This window comes from Carassius gibelio, chromosome A16, assembly GCF_023724105.1.
Source record: "Carassius gibelio isolate Cgi1373 ecotype wild population from Czech Republic chromosome A16, carGib1.2-hapl.c, whole genome shotgun sequence".
In the NCBI taxonomy this organism is placed as follows: Eukaryota; Metazoa; Chordata; class Actinopteri; order Cypriniformes; family Cyprinidae; genus Carassius; species Carassius gibelio.
This window is the reverse complement of record NC_068386.1, coordinates 10180532-10199661: the sequence shown is the minus strand read 5'-3', so window position 1 is coordinate 10199661 and position 19130 is coordinate 10180532. Positions and strand designations below refer to the sequence as shown.

The 19130-nt window shown below is 36.3% G+C and overlaps 2 protein-coding genes across 5 annotated transcripts; both read left to right on the top strand.

Moving 5' to 3' along the window:
- The first annotated feature begins 1076 nt into the window (after positions 1-1076).
- LOC128030567 (sphingosine kinase 2) lies at positions 1077-11767 on the top strand. 4 transcript variants are annotated; one of them, XM_052618294.1, is made up of 7 exons: positions 1077-1209; positions 3887-4681; positions 5586-5735; positions 5854-5948; positions 6794-6909; positions 7426-9127; positions 9256-11767. In XM_052618294.1, exons 2-7 carry the CDS (start codon positions 4228-4230, stop codon positions 9316-9318), a joined length of 2580 nt encoding a protein of 859 aa, XP_052474254.1. In that variant the 5' UTR covers positions 1077-1209; positions 3887-4227; the 3' UTR covers positions 9319-11767. The 4 variants fall into 4 exon arrangements, with proteins under 4 accessions (XP_052474254.1, XP_052474252.1, XP_052474251.1 ...); XM_052618292.1 differs by having other exon boundaries at positions 1079-1209; positions 3078-4681; XM_052618291.1 differs by having other exon boundaries at positions 1082-1209; positions 3075-4681.
- A 1740-nt stretch (positions 11768-13507) lies between these two features.
- On the top strand, positions 13508-18611 carry LOC128030566 (G-protein coupled receptor family C group 6 member A-like). The gene is made up of 6 exons (XM_052618290.1): positions 13508-13845; positions 14251-14548; positions 14865-15623; positions 15764-15961; positions 16533-16656; positions 16758-18611. Exons 1-6 carry the CDS (start codon positions 13637-13639, stop codon positions 17798-17800), a joined length of 2631 nt encoding a protein of 876 aa, XP_052474250.1. The 5' UTR covers positions 13508-13636; the 3' UTR covers positions 17801-18611.
- Positions 18612-19130: the final 519 nt, after the last annotated feature.

Here is a 19130-nt window from a genome sequence, read left to right as displayed (position 1 = left end):
AATGTAATACCTGAAAAATTTGTTTTTATAAAGGAATTGATTGAGGGAGAGTGTGTAATAATGATGACATTTTATTTGATTAGATTTATTTCAGATTTGATTTTTAAATGCAAAATATCAATAACAGAAAAACACAATAATTTAGATATGGGGCCTATTCCTATGGGAATTTTCAATAGTTATTATAATAATACATGATAATCATGATTTACCTTCTTGACTGAATCAATTTACCTTTTTTTTTATTATTATTTTTTGTTTTTGTTTTCCTTGACTTAATATGATCAAATTAGAAATAATTATAATGATAAAAATAGAAAATGTTATTATCCATTTTTATCCAAATTATCCATCATTTCTTATCAGAACAATATATTTTCTAAAATGAACGTGAATCTTTTTATTTTAAATAAATATATGAGTAAAAATAGCTCTTTAACATTAATTCATAATTTTGCCCAATCAGATAATTACATATTTCTTTTTCTCTTTGTGAAACCTTGAACCAAATTACTCCAAATCTTTTGAATAGTATTGACATCTTGATTGTTCATGTTTCTTAAACTATTTTTATAACATATATGCTATACTTCTATAAATGATCTCATTAAATATATAAATGACCATTTCAGTTATGATTAATGTTTTATTAAGCATTTAATTTAATTTCATTCCACATCTCTGAATGCAGACATATAACCTCTTTTCACAGTTTCATTATAAAATAAATAAAACAGTATACAGGTGAAGTATCAAGGTCTGTTAACAAAACATGATCAAAAATATGTTCTGCCCTTAAGGTTCTCAGCCTTTTTCTATTCTTTAAATACGCTTGGTTTTATATGTATGTGAGTTAGCTTCAGTGCTGTGCATAATTTGACTGAACAAAACTAAACATTAACTGCAAATAACTGTATAGTCGTAATGAAATTAAATGTTAAATATCTCTCTCTCCAATAATCAAACAGAATATAAAAGTAGCAAACAAGGTCTTCAACAACGCGCGAAAGCGTGTTTTATCAATGATAAGGGCTGGCCACACAGATTGTATTTGATGATTGTACGTTTAACACGTCAATCATCCTGTTGTCTCCGCCCACCGTGTCGATAGTGTTCCTGAAACCGCTCGTGCCTCCCTCCTCTACAGCTCAGGAAACCTGGATAACTCGCCGGGGGTGGGGGGGCAAAAACAAACAAACAAACAAACAGGTAAGTACTGTATTAATCTCTCTCTGTCGTTTATTGTTATTATTACTATAGTCATTTATTTCCTAAGACACATAAAAGTTTCTAGTACTCCCTATTTGGTGAACAATTTAAACAGAAGCGGATCCGTTTTCAGTTTGATGTCTCGAGCTCCCGTCAGCTTGGCTATTGAAATGACACATGTTTGCTGAATACTCTGTTGTCTTCATCGATAAAACCGAATTTTGTCTTTACCAGCTTTACGATTTTAACTTCCACAGTTAAAAAGAAAGTCCACTCATATTCATGTGATATGCTAGTTTCTTGTGTTGGCCTGACATCAGCTAAGTTAGCTGTGTTTATATGTGAGTTTGGCTCTGAGTTGCTAAGAAACTGCAGTTGCACTTATTCATTTTCTTGCCATTCGTTTCTATGATGGTTTAAAATCGCATTTTGCCTTTTTGTACAAGATATCATAGATGCATTTTGTTTCTGCATTCACTTTTATGATCATACCTCATAAACTCACAAATGTCACTAGATGAGCTGCCTTTTGCATGTAAAACCCTGATTTAATGCAAGTACACTCAGATCATGAAAGCCTGATTTCCCACTCGTAACACTTAAATGAATTTGTGACTGTGACAGCTGACTGAACACCTTTAACATTCTGAGACGCTTTTTTAATTTTATAAAGTTATTTGATTTGCAATGTGACAGAGCTTTGCATTTTACCTGTGCTCAACTGGCAACATTGTTTTTAATTTCATAACGACTCACCTAAAGAAAGGTAAAGCAACCGTGAGCAAAGGTCATTAGTGCTTTTAGTTTATAATCTGAGGTCGCAACTGACTAATTATAGTCAAAGCCTTTGAAATTGCTTTGGCGTAACTGAATAGGTCTTGAAACGATCATATCATTTAATGCAAAACAAAAAAATTGCATTAAAACTCTTTGTGATGAAAGGGTCAAAGCGTGCACGCATGTGTGAGAACCCAGACAGCCAGCAGAGCTCCTTTTGGCTCCTGAAAGGTAAAGCTTGAGACAGCCTGAGAGAGGAATGTACTTTTGGTCTACTGTGGGTTTTGATTACTTGACAGTGTCGCCGGCCAACTTTTCAGGGACACATGAGGACAAAGTGGACAAGTTTATTTGAGTTTTTAACAATTATTAAGACTTCTGCATTGATTTCGCAGAAGTCTTAACAAGCAGAAAATTAAAGTGCATGATAAGAGTATATCTGCATTTTGGTCAAATTCCAAAACAAAGTCTGCAGAATGTTGAACTACAGCTTGAACATCATCCATTTCATCCTAGATATTTACAGACTGTGTCGATAAATTAGGCCTCTCAATTGCAGGCATTTCCTGTCAGCCTATATGCTCATACTATGAGAGCTTAATCTGTTGAATCTGTCGTCAGTTCACATTTCAAACATTCCTGTTCTCCACTGAGTAAAAAATTGCGATTACATCTCAACTGTAGTTTTCATTCATGGTCCTGGTGTTGCGTTTCAGGCTCAATTGCGGAATTTACATTATGTAGTGTCATCCAAGATTGATGCAGGACAGGTGTAATTCCACCCCAGACTGTCTGCTAAAAATTTAGCTTTTTTGCCATTACAGGAATACATTACAGTTTAAAACATATTAATATATAAAGTTATTTTAAGTTGAATTAAGAGACTTCTTTCAAGAAAAAAAAAAAAACATTTGGAAGGTAGTACATCTTCCATAATAAAAGGTCCTCAACTTCTATTTAGAATAATATATTGTTCATGTTCTTAGGGTTCATATATATCGCTTTTTAGGATGTAGAATATCACGTTTAACTGCGAAAGGTAATCTTACTCTTTCTGTCTCTCTCCAAACCTTTTCTTCTCTGCGCAGCAGGGCACCTTTAACATCGGATAAAGAGGTTTACCATGCCCTGAGACCCTGTTCCAGCTGTCCTACTCGTTCTGCATTCTGTGTTTTATTTATTTCCTATTTTGAGGACCATCTTGCAAGGGTTGAAGAACAGAATTCAGCGTTCATGGATATAAAATCCTGGATTTTCTGGCATTTTTTTTTTTATTGGTTGAACAAAAACACATGATTTCTCCGCACTACTACAGTCTCTTGACACTATTTTAAACCAAAACCAGAAGTGACATCCCTGTTCATCTCTATCATTTCCTAATCCTTGTTGTTTTTGGAGAGGAACTGTATTTTTAGTCAACCACCTTGATAAAGTTTCATTTGATACTTCTCAAACAATATCCTCGGCTGGGCCGTTACTTTTGCTCTCTGTGCTTGTTTGTCACTGAACATTTATAAGGTTATTATAACCTTAGTTTGTGTTTATTTTTAGTCATTTGTAAGTTTGCTGACCTTAAGACAATGCACTGTTATTTGAAATTGTGCTTCCTATTTTATTTAAACAATTTGTAAGAATGGAAAATTGTTAAATTAATAACTGAAGAAAATCTGTTTAATGGTTACTTATTCAGATGCATACACCGTACCATTTAACCTTGACAAAACCTTGCCTTTTTTCATATTGTGACATTTTGCCAGTGCAGTCAGTCAAAGAGAGAAAAGCAAATAATCTGACATCTTAATCTTGTACATCTTCGTTTTTAAAACAAAACTGTCATTTTTGTTGGGATACTTGCAATACTAAACGGGAAATCTCCTTCTTGTATTGTGTTTTTGATTAGATGATCCTTACAGGATTTAGCATTGTTTTCAAGAAAAATGCACTGATGGAAAGGATTTAACACTATCAGGGACAGAAAAGCCTGCTGGAGTTTTCTTGTGTTTTGAAAAGACATCTGTTGAAACACTGTCATCATTTGTAATTTTTAATTTTAACTCATTTTACGTCAAAGCCCATTATTTGGGCTTAAACCTAACACTTTTCAGAACAAGTAGTGCATCCATCCAGAAAGTAATCTCTACAAATCAGAAGAAAGAACCCTACATGGGGCATTCAAGCTGTATAGTCCAAACATACTTTCCCCATCCCAGTGGCACTACCTTTTGAGCCCAGACGTCCAATATGCGCTCCCCAGTCCCAGAGAGCCCATCTACGACTGAGGAGGCTCTGCTCCATGGACAGTTCGGCGGTTGGAGCAGCGGAGGAGGAAGTGGAAGTAACAGCGACAGCTGCCCCAACAGCTCTGGAGGTGTTTCTTTGCCTTCCAGCCCCGCCTCCACCAACTATGCCCTGACCCTCACACCAACTCATATCCATGTCCAGCGGTTGTCTCCACTTATTGGAAAGCAGTCCAGGCTGATCCTGCCACTGGCGGAACTGACCGGATGCAGCTGCCCACGCTCGCCAGCCCCTCCTTTGCTGGTGCTTTACTGGTACCCTCAGGGACGTCGTCGGAAAGGTGTCTCTAGACACAGACAGGTGAGGGCGTACTTGGCAGAGAGCAGAGTTGAGGCGGAGAAATGGAACACTGCCATACAGAGCCTTCTGAGGGGGATGGATGTCAACTCCACTACAGGTGGGTGTCAGGGTTTGATCATTCAAACATGCTTTGTCTCAGATATGTCTTTGCTTTTGTTAGTGGGAAACGTTTAATGTACCCCCTCAGTGTCTTCACTAAAGAGAAAAAATGCATCCAGATGCTGCTAATTCTTCAAGACGTCTGAGTCAGTGCTGTTGCGTTAATGTTGTGTCATTAGTTTGATGCCACTTTGATTTCTTCTATAGTGAGCTAAATTTATGTTAGTAAGAATCATGTCTGTCTGCATTTATTTTTGTAAGAGTGTGTTTGCTAGTTTGTGTTAGGTGTGCAGATCTTGAGTCAGTATAGTGGTTCTAATGGTGCGAAAATATAAATGCACACCATTTATTTATATTTTCATCCGTCCAATTATGCTGGTAGGTAAAACTTGGATGTTTATAGATAACATTAAAGCAACAATGAAACAAATGTTTGCAATCAGCTGTTTAAACAAGAAAAAACAATGGTACTTTATTACTTTTATAGGCAAAGTTGTGAAAGAATTGATGGGAAAGTCTTGCCTCAGTTAATTTGAAAGTACATGAGTCAACAATCTGAAAAAGACAGCACAATTTTCACCCACATGGGAAGTTTAAGAAGAAGTTTTGATCTTAACAAAATGCCAGCTAACATCTAGATTAAGATCTTGACTGTATATTCACTGTTTTCTGGATAGATGTGACCTATCCCAATTTCCAATCTTAAAACGAAAATGAATTGCTCTCAAATGCCATCCAGTTGAACCATTAATGTAAGAAACTCTATGTGATTGATTTTTATTTTGTTGAATAAAATATGGAATTTGTTATTCGGATAGTTTAGGATGTGGCTAAGTGTTGTTTTCAGCCTAAAAATGAAGTCCTTATCCTCACTTGCTTGTTTTTGCTCTCTTATTGAGCAGAATTTTGTAAAAGCATTTTGCCCCGTCCCCGTCGACTGATGCTGCTGGTCAATCCATTCAGTGGCCGGGGTCAGGCAATGCAATGGTGTCAAACGCACATACTTCCAATGATAAGAGAAGCCAACATCAGCTACAACCTCATTCAGACAGGTAAGAACAACATGCACGATCACACTCATACAGCTGCAAATGGTTCAGACCAACAGTCCTAAGAATTTGATTGATTGAATTGAATGGATGTGACGTATGTGGTTTTGTTGTTAAACAGAACGTCAGAATCATGCACGTGAGCTGATCAAAGAGATCTTGCTACCAGAATGGGATGGAATCGTCATTGTTTCTGGAGATGGACTCTTGCACGAGGTAAATATCATAACAATCTCGATTGCTTTGTCACATGTATTTAATTAACTTATTACAAAGCAAATTTGTTTGGTAAGTTTCTTGGATCATCTGTGGAATTTATTAAAACAGGGTAAAACATGTTAAACGGCTCTTATCAGTAGCTGAAGATATAGCCAAATAAGTGAAAATATTTAATAACTGTACGAGCAAAGGATGTTTAGAACATTCTAAATTACACAATTTTGATTTCTTAAGTACCTGAGTGATACCACTTACTTTAATTTACTTTACTTATCCATTTTGTGGAAAATTGTCTTTGGCTTCACAGTACATCACAGACAACATATGTATACGCTTAGGAAAGCATGCAATACACAATAATTTATGAAAAATAAATCAGTCACTTGCTTTTAAAATTTTGACAGCATTGGGCACGAAAGATGACTGATAAACTGATAAAACTTTAGATTATGGAACACATATTCACTATTAACTAAAAGTTTTCCCTCAATAAACTCCAAGGTAGGTGGTTATTATATTTAGGTATGGGGTAGGTTGAAGGGATCTAAAATATGGTCATGCAGAATAAGGTATTATAAGTACTAATAAACAGCCAGTATGCTAGTAATAATATTAAGCAAGTAGTTAGAAATGGTCCTTAAAATAAAGTGTTATCAATTGACTTTTAAAGCCTAATGTCTCTACATCTTATCTATTATCTTACTTGCTTCATTCACAACCTTGGACATCTTGACTCTAAAAAATCAATATATTTTCTACAAAATTTGTATAGACTATTTCAAGTATATTCTATGTAAAAATAAGATGATTTACATATTCATCTGTGTGTCCTCTTTTTGAAGGTGATAAATGGCCTTATGGAAAGGCCAGACTGGGAACAAGCAATAAAAACTCCAGTGGGAATCCTTCCTTGTGGCTCTGGAAATGCACTCGCTGGTTCCATCAACCACTGTGCAGGGTACGAAATGTGCTTGAGCTCACCTGGGACACATTGTGTGAAAATCCCCAGTTCTTCAAAGAACCTCCCTTATTTTTAAAGGAACACTTCACCCCAAAATTTAAATAGTCATGATTTACTCACCTAGATTTCAAACATATATATTCTTATTGTTTTCTCTCAACTCTCATTGTACAGGAAATAAATATCTGAAAATTTTTTATATGGAAAAACAACAGCATTGTGTTCCCTGTAGAGATAAATTGTATTTTAAAATCTTTTTCATTGTACAAAAAACTTGCCTTTTCTGTTATTAAGATGAGTTTCATACATTTCTCAAGGGCTGTTTGCTGTAGTGTAGGTGTACTGATTGCAATGTACCTACTTTTACACTCATAGGCAAGATCCATGTAATGCAGAGGTGATGATTCATGGCAGTATTTAAATACTTTTTTGAGTCATGTTTTAAATATGGATAGTAAATTAAGTTGTTTTTTTTCCATCATGAATATTTCTATTTTCCTGTCTATCTCTCAGATATGACATGTGCCTTCGGGAGCCTCTCCTTCTCAACTGCTGTTTCCTGCTGTGCCGGGGTGGGGTTAAACCAATGGACTTGGTCTCTGTTACAACCAGCCCATGCACTTCATCCACATCCAATCAGAATGGGCACCCACCCGCTCCCAGGAGGCTTTTCTCTTTCCTTTCAGTGGCCTGGGGTTTTGTGTCCGATGTGGACATAGAGAGTGAGCGCTACAGAGGGCTGGGCTCGGCACGGTTTACACTGGGAACACTAGTGAGATTGGCGTCTCTGCGCTCCTATAAGGGCCGACTTTCCTACCTTCCACCTGCTATAGTCAACCCCGATGCCACACCTCAGCCGCCCCAAAGGCCACTTTCACGTAGCATTACTGAAGGCTTGGCGGGATTTTGTCGCACTCCCATTCACCGCACCTGTTCAGACATGGGCCTGAGTGAACAAAGAAGTCTCTGTAAGGGAGATGGGGAGAGAGAGCGGGAAAGGCAGGAGAGAGAGCGAGAGAGGGAGAGGAGGAGAGAGAGGGCAAGAGGGGTTGGGGTAGTGAGAGCTAGCAGTCTCGCAGAAGACAGAGAGAGAGAGGTGGAAGCAGAAGAGAAGATGGAGGAGACGTCAGGGACCAGCTCGGAATCAGATGAAAGGGAAGAGTGTGACAGCATAGCCAGTAATAATGGGAACAGAGAAGAAGAGAATAAACCGGGTGGGGATGAGATCGACAGAGAAGACTTGATGAAAGTGAGAGATGAGGTAAACGAGTGCAATGAGTGTTATCAAACGACTCCACCTGAGATGAAACACATGCAACGTAAAAACTCGGCCCCTTCTAGCCAGATAATTAACGCCTTCTTCAGCCAGCCAATCGGTGCAGACACTGACCAAGACTTGGAGCTGGCAGCCTATGGCAGGGAGGATGAAGACATAAATGGCACCTACTTTCAGCGAGAGGCGTTTCCACTTGACAAATCTCGTGAGCGAGCCCTCACTATCTCATCTTCTCCGTTCCGTCAGTCTCCTTTCAAAGCTTTTAAATCTAAAACTTTGGACCAGAACCAGAACCCCTCACGGCCTCGGCCCCTCTCTCTTCTCCGCCAATCGCATTCAAACTCTCTCCCTCCGGAAAAAAATCCATCCCTTGCTCTGTCCCTCTCCCCGACCCCTACTTCATCTCCATCTTGCACCTCTCCTCACTCTTCTTATCTTGCGCCACGTCCTAACACACCCAGCTCGTCTTCCCCATCCCCTTCTATTCATTCACCGACCCCTTCCTTCAACTTTGACCTTGCGGATACTGGAGGACCCCTGAAGAACTGCCCTCACATGACATCCTCCATCAACCTGCCAGAGGATGATCTGCTACCTCCTCTGGACCAACCTCTTCCTACAAGTGACTGGGTCACTATTGAGGGGGATTTTGTCCTGGTTCTTGCCATCTATCAGACCCACCTGGGAGCAGATCTTTTTGCTGCGCCTCAGGCTCAATTTGATGATGGGCTGATCCATCTGACATTTGTGCGGGCTGGTATCTCACGGGCAACACTGCTTAGACTGTTCCTAGCAATGGAGAGAGGAGCCCATTTGTCTGTTAGCTCTCCCTACGTTAGTCATATTTCTGCTCGGGCGTTTCGCCTTCAGCCACTTTCACCGCGAGGAACCCTCACTGTAGATGGAGAGGTAGTGCCCTATGGGCCACTGCAGGCTCAGGTGAGCTTCGTCAGTGTTTTCTATATATATATATATATATATATATATATATATATATATATATATAATATAAAAAATATGAAAGCTTTCTATTTTAACATGCCTGATTGTACCTTCTTTCGTCACAGGTTCATCCCTCCATGGCCCGTTTGATTGTTGGGGACTCTGGAATAAAGATTACAAGATTTTGACCTGTTTGGATTTGAACAGGCAGAGATTAGTTTGGCTCTTTGAATTATATAATATTTAGCCGTCCGCATATTGTAGGGTGGGGGTGGGGAGAGAGACAGAAAGCGAGCAGTTGCTATTAGGGATGTAATGATTCACTCAACTCACGATTTGATTTGATTCATGATTTCTTTTTTTTTTCTTTTTTTTTTTTTTTTTACATAATTAGATTTAAGACAAATTATAAATTAAATGTGTCCTTTTATTATTGCTTGAACAAAATGCTGCACATTTCTTTGTGAAATTGAAATATTACTATAATAATATACTAATATAGCACTTGCATATTATTGATCTCTTGTTGGATTTGATTGCTTCTATTGTCCTATTTTGTTAGTCACTTTGGATAAAAGTGTCTGCTAAATGAAAAAATTTAAATATTACGTAAATGTACATGACAAAACTAAAACTGAAATTTTATTACAAGCCCCAAATCAAATAAGTAACACCAAGAAAATAAATCTCTTCATATTAAACAAAATAAGGCTTTGTCTATGCTCTTTCTATTTAAAATGAGAGGCAACCACTGCATTTTCATCATGATCCAAACAAAGATGCTGGATACAAGCAACAGGTGCAGTTTTAATCTAAATTAGATTGTAGAATTACGAAATTTGAAGCAAAAACAATGGTTTTACTTCAGTTTTGTGAAACTATCCAAATATTTTTGAGAACATAGTTGAGAACAATCCTTAAAGTTAGGTATATAAAAAATCCTGAAACCTACAAATTTATTGATTGAAAAAGAAAAAAAAATCCCATTGTTTTTGCCTTTTCATGTCTATTATTGTCATTTTATTTTATTTTTTGAAAAACTGAGTCCTAGAGGACATAGCATAACATGTTAATTGTTACATCTGTAGTTGCAATCACTGCTTTTACTGGGATTAACTAAGGGATAGCTTATTCAAACTGCATATGCAAGGAGTATTTTTTTAATTTAAGGAAGGGATGAAAACTTGGACGACTGTAGGGTTACACTTGGATTCCCTACACTGTAGTTTGAGAGAGAACACTAAAATGTCTATGTAGGAGGAAACGGCGAAACTGAATGTGTCCAAGTGGTGTATACATTTTAATATAATTTGATTCACAGCTGTGCCCCTGCCTTATTTTAAAGTGGAAAAAAATGACAGTCAGACACGAACAAAATAGCCAGCTTTTAGGTTGTCATGCCCACATCCAAATATGGCTCCAACCGTTTTGCATAATAGGTATCCCTGGAATGCATCCCTCTCCTTTTTATTTACATACTTGTTTAGTATCACTTGCTCTGAAACCTCAATTTGTAAAGATTTATCTGCATCAAACTAAGTTTCCATCCAACTTTTGAAAACTTGTTTTATGGGACTGATCAGAAATGCAATTAGTTCCATCTTACGTACATCCATTTTTTTTTTGCAAGTATTTTTTGGACAAAATAATTTTGTAGATTGAGTAAAACAGTTAAATGAAGGATTTTATATTGTATATTGCATTGCTAGTTTGTGTAAGAAATGCATGTGGTGATGATGATGATAATGATGATTATATTAAGTAACTAGCTACATGCATTGCAGTGAACACCGAAATAATGCTAGGAAAACTTCCAGTTCAGCATTTTTCTTCCCCCCTAGTAATATTGTATCACTGTCTTGACATAATCCAAACTTGCATAACGTTTTGCTCATTTTTATTCCTAATGAATGAGAAAGAACTGGAAGTTATCGATCAACTGGTAATGCACTTTTAACTCCCTTTACTGAAAGATTCATCTGTTAAATATTAGGCAAAGACTATTTCATAGTGATCAGCAACTTGATAACATTTTAGACTATTTATCTCATTTGTAAGACTGATTCACTGAGTCATTTGTTTTTTTCTGCTGTCTTGAGAACAGGCCTTTGAAAAGTCCAGCTGTGGAGCTGATTAAGATTGTAATGGAGCCTTTCCAGTGCTTTTAATTTTAACTAAATATTAGAAAAAATGTGCTATTTACGTTTCTTCTGTCCTTTTCATTTTCCAGAGGACCACAAATGTTCCTCTCTTTTGTGAATTTACAATGATTATCAAATAATTTTTAAATCCAATAACTTGACTGGAGTTTCTAAACAGCTGTTTCTGTCTAGTGCAATCATTTCAGCTTCTGTTGATCAGCGCTGTCCTCATATCTTAAGTGTCTAGCTGGTATGTAAGTCTAGTCATTTTATTTGCAAGTCTGGAAACTCAAAATGATTTTGCAATCAGATGGCCAGGTATTTGTTTTTGTTTTTCATTCCCTATATTTCCTTCCTCCTGATCTTTAGAGATCTAATAAATTTGTAATTAAGCTGCTATCCATCTTGAAAATGCCAGTTTAAGATGTTTCTTCATTCTACAATGCTTGTATTAAGATTGTAAGAATATAATATTAAACATATTACATCATTTACAGTTTCTGGTATGGTTATGGTTTAATTTCAGATAAAGTTTTACTATGAAACCTTTAATTTGCGCCTCCAGTCTTTTACCTTCTGTAGGCTTTCCAAGCTAGGAGAAATAACTGTACAATAGAGGTATCACTACAGACACTGAGGATAAAAACTTTGGTCTGGTCTGATTCAACAAATCTCAGCTCAGTAATGTTTTTCTTTTTTGATTAGCACACAAACAAAAAGGAGCTGGAACTATGAAAAACGTCTTAGACAATATGAGTAAGGCACCAGTCGTCTGATAGCCTGTTTCACTTCTCTAGGTCTCTTTTTGGTTATTAGGTTTGCACAACTTTGTAAACAAGGAAGGCGACGTCTCAAACTCTCTTCCTCTTTTTCTTTAAGCTCTTCATCCTTCTCTTCACAGTCTACCCCACACCACCCACTGTAAACTTTTTACCAACTGGCTGTACATTACACAGCTGCTTAGATAAATATTGAAACATCATCTGAGATGTAATTATTTGAGCTTTCTTGTAGATTATACTATAAAGCTTTCACCTAGGAAAAATAGTCCTTTACATTGTGGGAAACAATTAGCCTAGTTACAAGATAAACACTATAATATATTATTATTATTAATCTTCAAACCAATCCGCTTGATCTATTGGCATACAACTTATTTAGCCTGATTGTAGCGTCTTCTCCAGCTTCTTTTCTTCTTCTCTGTCTCTCAAGAGTTTCTTTTTCTTCCGAACCATCTTTTCGTTTTCTTCGTTTAACAAATGTATAGACGCTCAAGAGTGTCCAGTTAAACCTTTTATTTTGGCTTAAAGTCTCGAAACCTGTGATTATTTACCGCGGAGTGATACGAGAGACGTGAAAGTAGCACTGGTTCCTTGACCAACGGTGACTGAAAAAACTGCAGTTGACCAATAAGCCACTGAGAGACATTATTAAAAGAAAAAAAAAATGAAAGCATAAAATCATGCTATGGAATTATCTGTGCATAGTATTGATGAAAACAAAGTTTAACATGTGCACTCTCACCACAAGGTGGCGTAAACAAACCATTTGCTCAGCGGTTGTGATTTCGTATACAGAGATGAATGGTTAATATTGCTACATTTCTTAACATTTCACTTTGTCATTGATCAGCATAAATTAGATCAGTGTAATTTTAGTATCATACTAAAATAGATACCATATAGCATCTAAAAGCGATACTATTATAGTTTTAATTAATATTTAGAATTTATATTATTTTTTTATTTTATTTTCCATTTTAAGTTTTTAGTAATTTAGTTTTTTTAACCTAATGTTTCTATACACATCTATAGTATCTACCTATATCTATAAAATAACCTCTATATAGTTCTATAAATAAATTTTATTTCAGCTTTAGTTTATTTTAGTACATCAAATCAAAATGAAAGAAAATACTAGATGTTTCCTTTGCAAATAGCTGAAATAAAATATGATGATTATTATTTTTTTTTCTGTGTTTGAGTTGCTGTGTTTTCTGTGTTTGAATGCTTATGTCAAGTAAGGAAAAACCTTTTTATGGTTTCAGTTTTAGTTATTTATAATATCCCTGGTACAAATGATTTTCGTTTCTGTATATGCATTACCAAATCTATATTAAGAAACAACTGGTGACCTTGAGTGTTCTTTTGTTAAGGCAATTTTTGGCACCGGTTATGTTTCACCTGTTTTACAGGTAGATTTATCCAAGTCTGGAGGGTGGGGGAGGAACCTAAAAAAAGTTTGGGAGGTGTGTGTTTTACTTTCATATGTGTATTATAAGCCGTATGTGAATTATAAACAAAGATGTGTGAGAGCACAACTGTCAGTCGTCCAGGTGAACTCAGGGAAACAGTCTAAAGCAGTGATGGCTTGTTTGAATTTGAGCTTCTTACTCATGTTGTCCGTGCTGGTAGGGGTCACAGAAGCTTCTCTACCACAGTTCAGCCACCAAGGAGCCATGGCCCATGGAGACATCATCATTGGAGGTCTTTTCCCCATCCACGAGGCAGTGGAGGCAGTGAACAATACTGGCTTAGACAGCTTCTCTACTCCTCAGCGTCCAAACTGCAGCAGGTGAGAGTTCATTGTGAAGAATAGTCATGAAGGTCACACCAAAAAAAGATGTTCATGTTGGATATGAAATTTATTCATGTTGGATATTAAATATTTGTTAATCTGTCATTTACGGGCACTACAGTAACATTTCGATTTGAAGGGTAAAAATAATATCATTTTTATTTTACAGTAAAAAGTTACAGTTCGATTCCAAATTGGGGCAGAAGGGTTTCAGTGACATATTGCTGGTGTTTTAATATTTAATTTAATAACTATAATTTATTATTTAATAGCTATTACAGTTATTATATATATTTATAGTTATTAATCATTATAATTACTGAATGAAATGCTAAATTATTTATCATAATATTTAGGTAATTATATTTAGTATTGTTTTTAAGTCTTATTGTGTCTCTCTAGATTCTACACAAAAGGTCTAAATCAGGCTCTAGCTATGATTCATGCTGTGGAAATGGCAAACAGGTCACCCATGTTGAGCAGTTTGAACATTACCCTTGGATACCGCATCTATGACACATGTTCTGATGTCACGACTGCACTTTGGGCCGTCCAAGATCTCACACGGCCGTTCTCAGACTGTGACTCACCAACAAACTCTTCTCATCCGGTCCAGCCGATAATGGCGGTAATTGGGCCCTCTTCTTCTGAGATCTCCATCGCAGTTGCCAGGGAACTCAACCTCCAGTTTATTCCACAGGTAAGTTAACCATGAAGTAATTCATAAAAATAAAGGTTCCAAAAGCGTGGTTTTGCAGCAATGCCATAGAATAATCGTTTTTGGTTCCTCAAAAACCTTACATTAAACAGTTCTTAAAAGAACATTTATTTTCCTTTGTGTGAAGAACATTTTAAAATAACTTTTGTTCAACTATAAAGAATGTTTTGTCCAATGGAAAGATTTAATGAATTTTTGTGTTTTTTCATGGAATTATAGATGGCAATAAAAAACATTAATTTTTAAGAGATTGTAATAAATTTCAACTTTAATTGCTGTCTGTTCATCTGTTGTGCAGATAAGTTATGCATCTACAGCTACGATTCTGAGTGACAAAAGTCGTTTCCCTGCTTTCATGAGGACTGTCCCCAATGATGAGTACCAAACCCATGCCATGGTAAAACTTCTGAAGGACAATAAATGGACCTGGGTTGGCATTATCATTACAGATGGAGACTATGGGCGTTCTGCTATGGAAAGTTTTGTTAAGAACACTGAAACCGAGGGAATTTGTGTGGCCTTTAAGGCAATCCTACCAGACTCACTAGGAGATGAACAAAAATTAAACATCCAAATCAACAACACTGTGGACATCATTGAAAAAAATACCAAGGTTAATGTGGTGATCTCATTTGCTAAAGCATCCCAAATGATGTTGCTATTTCAGGGCCTGCATAGTAGGAATGTTTCAAATAAGATATGGGTGGCCAGTGATAACTGGTCAACAGCTAAACATATCTTGAAAGACGTTAACCTCTCTGATATAGGGAATGTATTGGGCTTCACCGTCAAGAGTGGAAATGTTACAACTTTTCATCAATACCTAACGGATCTCCAGTTTGAAAGTGAAGCTGAGCTGAAAAATCCATTCCTGGAAGAATTTTTTAAACAGCCTGATATAGGAAATGCTACAAATGCAATACAGAACCTGATCAAAAACAAAGATTTGGACATGGTCTTCAGTGTTCAGATGGCAGTAAGTGCTATTGCTAATGCTGTGGCTGAACTATGTGTAAAAAAACAATGCAAGACCACTACAGCTATCCAGCCCTGGGAGGTATTTTACCACACTATATGAGACACTTGCTGTCAAAATCAAAAAAATTATTATTATTAATAATTTATACTCATTAATTATTATTATTTTTGACTTGTCACAATCGAAATCCTAAAAGTCATTGCATGTTTGTGTTTCAGCTCTTAAAACAGTTGAGGAACATCACTTTTGAGAAAGAAGGAGAAATATACAATTTTGATGCAAACGGCGACATCAATTTGGGCTATGATGTCTGCCTATGGGAGGAACATGAATCTGAGGAATGTGACATAATCGCAGAATACTATCCATCTAACAGCAGTTTTACTTTCACTAGGAAAAATCTAAGTGATATTGAGGTATTGTGTTCTCATTAATTGTCATGTTTAATTGAATTGAATTGGCACAATAATTATAAGAAAATGCAAACTTATATTTCAGAAAATATGCTCATTGTTGTTAAAAGATCCCTACATTATTACAGGAAAATATCTTGTGATTACTGTGCCGCTGCTAATGCACTATTAAATTAAAGATGACAAACGATAGAACAGTAAAATTGACAGTAGAGTATAACAAAATCTTGAACAATACATTTTACCAGACATGACTGAGTGTGAAAAAAAAAAAATTTGAAGGAAATATCAATTTGCTAAATGAATCCAAATTACATGATTCATATTCTTTAGGTTTCTGGACCCAATATTTTTTAAATTTACAAATGCAATAAAAATACAGGTATTGGTATCAGCAAGTACCAAAAATAAAAGTATCTGTATCGGAATCGTTCTGGAAAAATTGGTATTGGTGCATCCCTAATTATTATTATTATTATTATTTTTAACATTTCAATATTAATATTTTTTTATAGTTTATTTAAAAGTTTTATAAAGCCTTCTCTAAAACAATTTTTCACTAATTTCTTCTCAGAACGTGGTATCTAAGTGTTCAGACAGCTGTCAGCCAGGGGAGTATAGAAAAACAGCAGAGGGTCAGCACACTTGTTGTTATGAGTGTCTCGTCTGTGGGGAAAACCAATACTCCAACCACACAGGTAGATTCCTTGGTGCCACTTTACACTAAAGATGAAAATCTCTGATCTTCATTTCAAATTTTATTCCAGCAGTCTATAAATACAATGTTTTTTTCTTTCAGATGCAGATGCATGTTCCATGTGCGACACTGAGAATACATGGTCAAGCACTAATAGCTCAGAATGTCTTCCCAAGGCTTATGAGTTCTTTGAGTGGAATTGTGTGTTCGCTATCATTCTGTTGATGCTGACTGCCTTCGGGATCCTCCTCCTCTTCTCAGTGTTTGCACTGTTCTTCTGGCAAAGGGACTCTCTGGTGGTAAAGGCTGCAGGCGGGCCGCTTTGTCATCTGATACTTTTCTCCCTGCTGGGTAGTTTTGTCAGTGTAATTTTCTTTGTGGGTGAACCAAGCAATGAGACATGTATGGTGAGGCAGGTCATCTTTGGCCTGAGCTTCACGCTGTGTGTTTCATGCATCTTGGTGAAGTCCTTAAAGATCCTTCTGGCATTCCAGATGAACCTAGACCTGAAGGAGCTTCTTCGCAAGCTCTACAAGCCGTATGTGATCATCTGCATCTGCATGGGGCTCCAAGTCACCATTTGCACTATTTGGCTGACCTTGCTCATGCCATTTAAAGGCAAAGAGGTGCAGGCCAAATCCATTCTCCTGGAATGCAAAGAGGGCTCAGATGTGATGTTTGGGTTAATGCTGGGTTACATAGCTTTGTTGGCGCTGATATGTTTCACATTTGCTTATAAAGGCAGAAAACTTCCGCAGAAGTATAACGAGGCCAAGTTCATCACATTCGGTATGCTAATCTACCTCATGGCCTGGGTCATCTTCATCCCAGTGTACATCACAATCCATGGCAAATATGTACCGGCTGTGGAGGTGGTTGTTATTCTCATTTCAAACTATGGGATCCTGAGCTGCCACTTTTTGCCAAAGTGTTACATCATTATTTTCAAAAAGGAGCAAAACACCAAAGATGCATTCCTGAACAGTGTTTATGAATATGCCAAAAAGAGTGCCGAGAACATCAGGGGCTTGACTGGAATTGATCCACAAAGAAAAACAAAGAATTCAGTCTACGTCATTTCCAATCCATCACTTGTGACTGAGGAGAAACAAGTTTCTGTACCAAAAATAGATAATGTGGCTTAAAATATGAACATGAAACATGAAACTTCAATAGACTTATTTTGTTTTTGTTGTTGTTGTTTATTTATTTTTACATACAATTATCTTTTAAAGGGGACATCATATATGCCCATTTCCACAAGTTGGTATGATTCTTTAGGGCCTTCATAAAATATCCGTAACATACTTTGGTTCAAATTGTTCAAAGGTCATGTAAAAAAACACCCTTTTTACATGGTCAAAATCAGCTCTCTTCACAGCGACCCGTTTCTTTAAATGATAATGAGCTACTGCTTACCTCACCCCTCTCTTCCATGGGTCATGTCTTGAAACTTAAAGGGATAGTTCACCCAAAAATGAAAATTTTATGTTTATCTGCTTACCCCCAGGGCATCCAAGATGTAGGTGACTTTGTTTCTTCAGTAGAACACAAAGATATTTTATTCAAATTGTTGCAGTCTAGCAGTCTTATAATGTAAGTGAAGAGAATCACATCCAATATATATATATATAGAACACAAATTTAAATTTTTGGGTGAACTATCCCTTTAATTAAATGGGGGGAAAATGCACAAAAGGTAATATTTCATCCAATGTCCCTTTTAAGATCTGTAAGAAAGGCCAAACTTTATGATGCTTAATCTAAATGATTAATACTTTCTTTTAATTGTGGAAAACAAATAAATACATATGTTAGTATTTGTACTATTATATATTTTTGTGTACTGTGTATAAATTGTTTAATTGTAGCAATAATGTTTACAATAATGTTTAGTTTGTCAACACAAACTATTACATTATCACAACCAATAAACAGTTATTCTTCTGACATGAACATCTATTATGAATATTTACTGTTAAAAATTATTAATAATAAAATGATACTGAAATTAATTTGTATGAAATAAGCATTATAGATAATTAAATGTTGTCAAGCTAATATTGATTTCACAGCTCAATGCATTAACTAATGCAACGTTTACCCATTTAATTTTGCATATCTACAGTGGTGGGGGGGGGATCCTTGAAAATGGTTTACTTTATTAAAATTAACGTTCTAGAAGCTGGGACTTTTCCAGTAAATTTACAATCAACATCTACCATATCCTGTGGAGAATGAAACTGTCTTTTCTGTTTGCTCTTCTTTTTTCTCTTTTGTGTGACAGTATCTCTCTTGGCTAGAGGCCTAACACATCACAGATACTAGAGAAACATAATGCCAGAAGCTCGTGGATTGACAAGAGCCACAAACTCTCATCCCAGACAGGGAAATAGATCATGTTTCTTATGTCATGCTGAAATCACTATGCACTCAATCACTAAAATGCTTAGCAATTGTGTAACTTGGCACTAA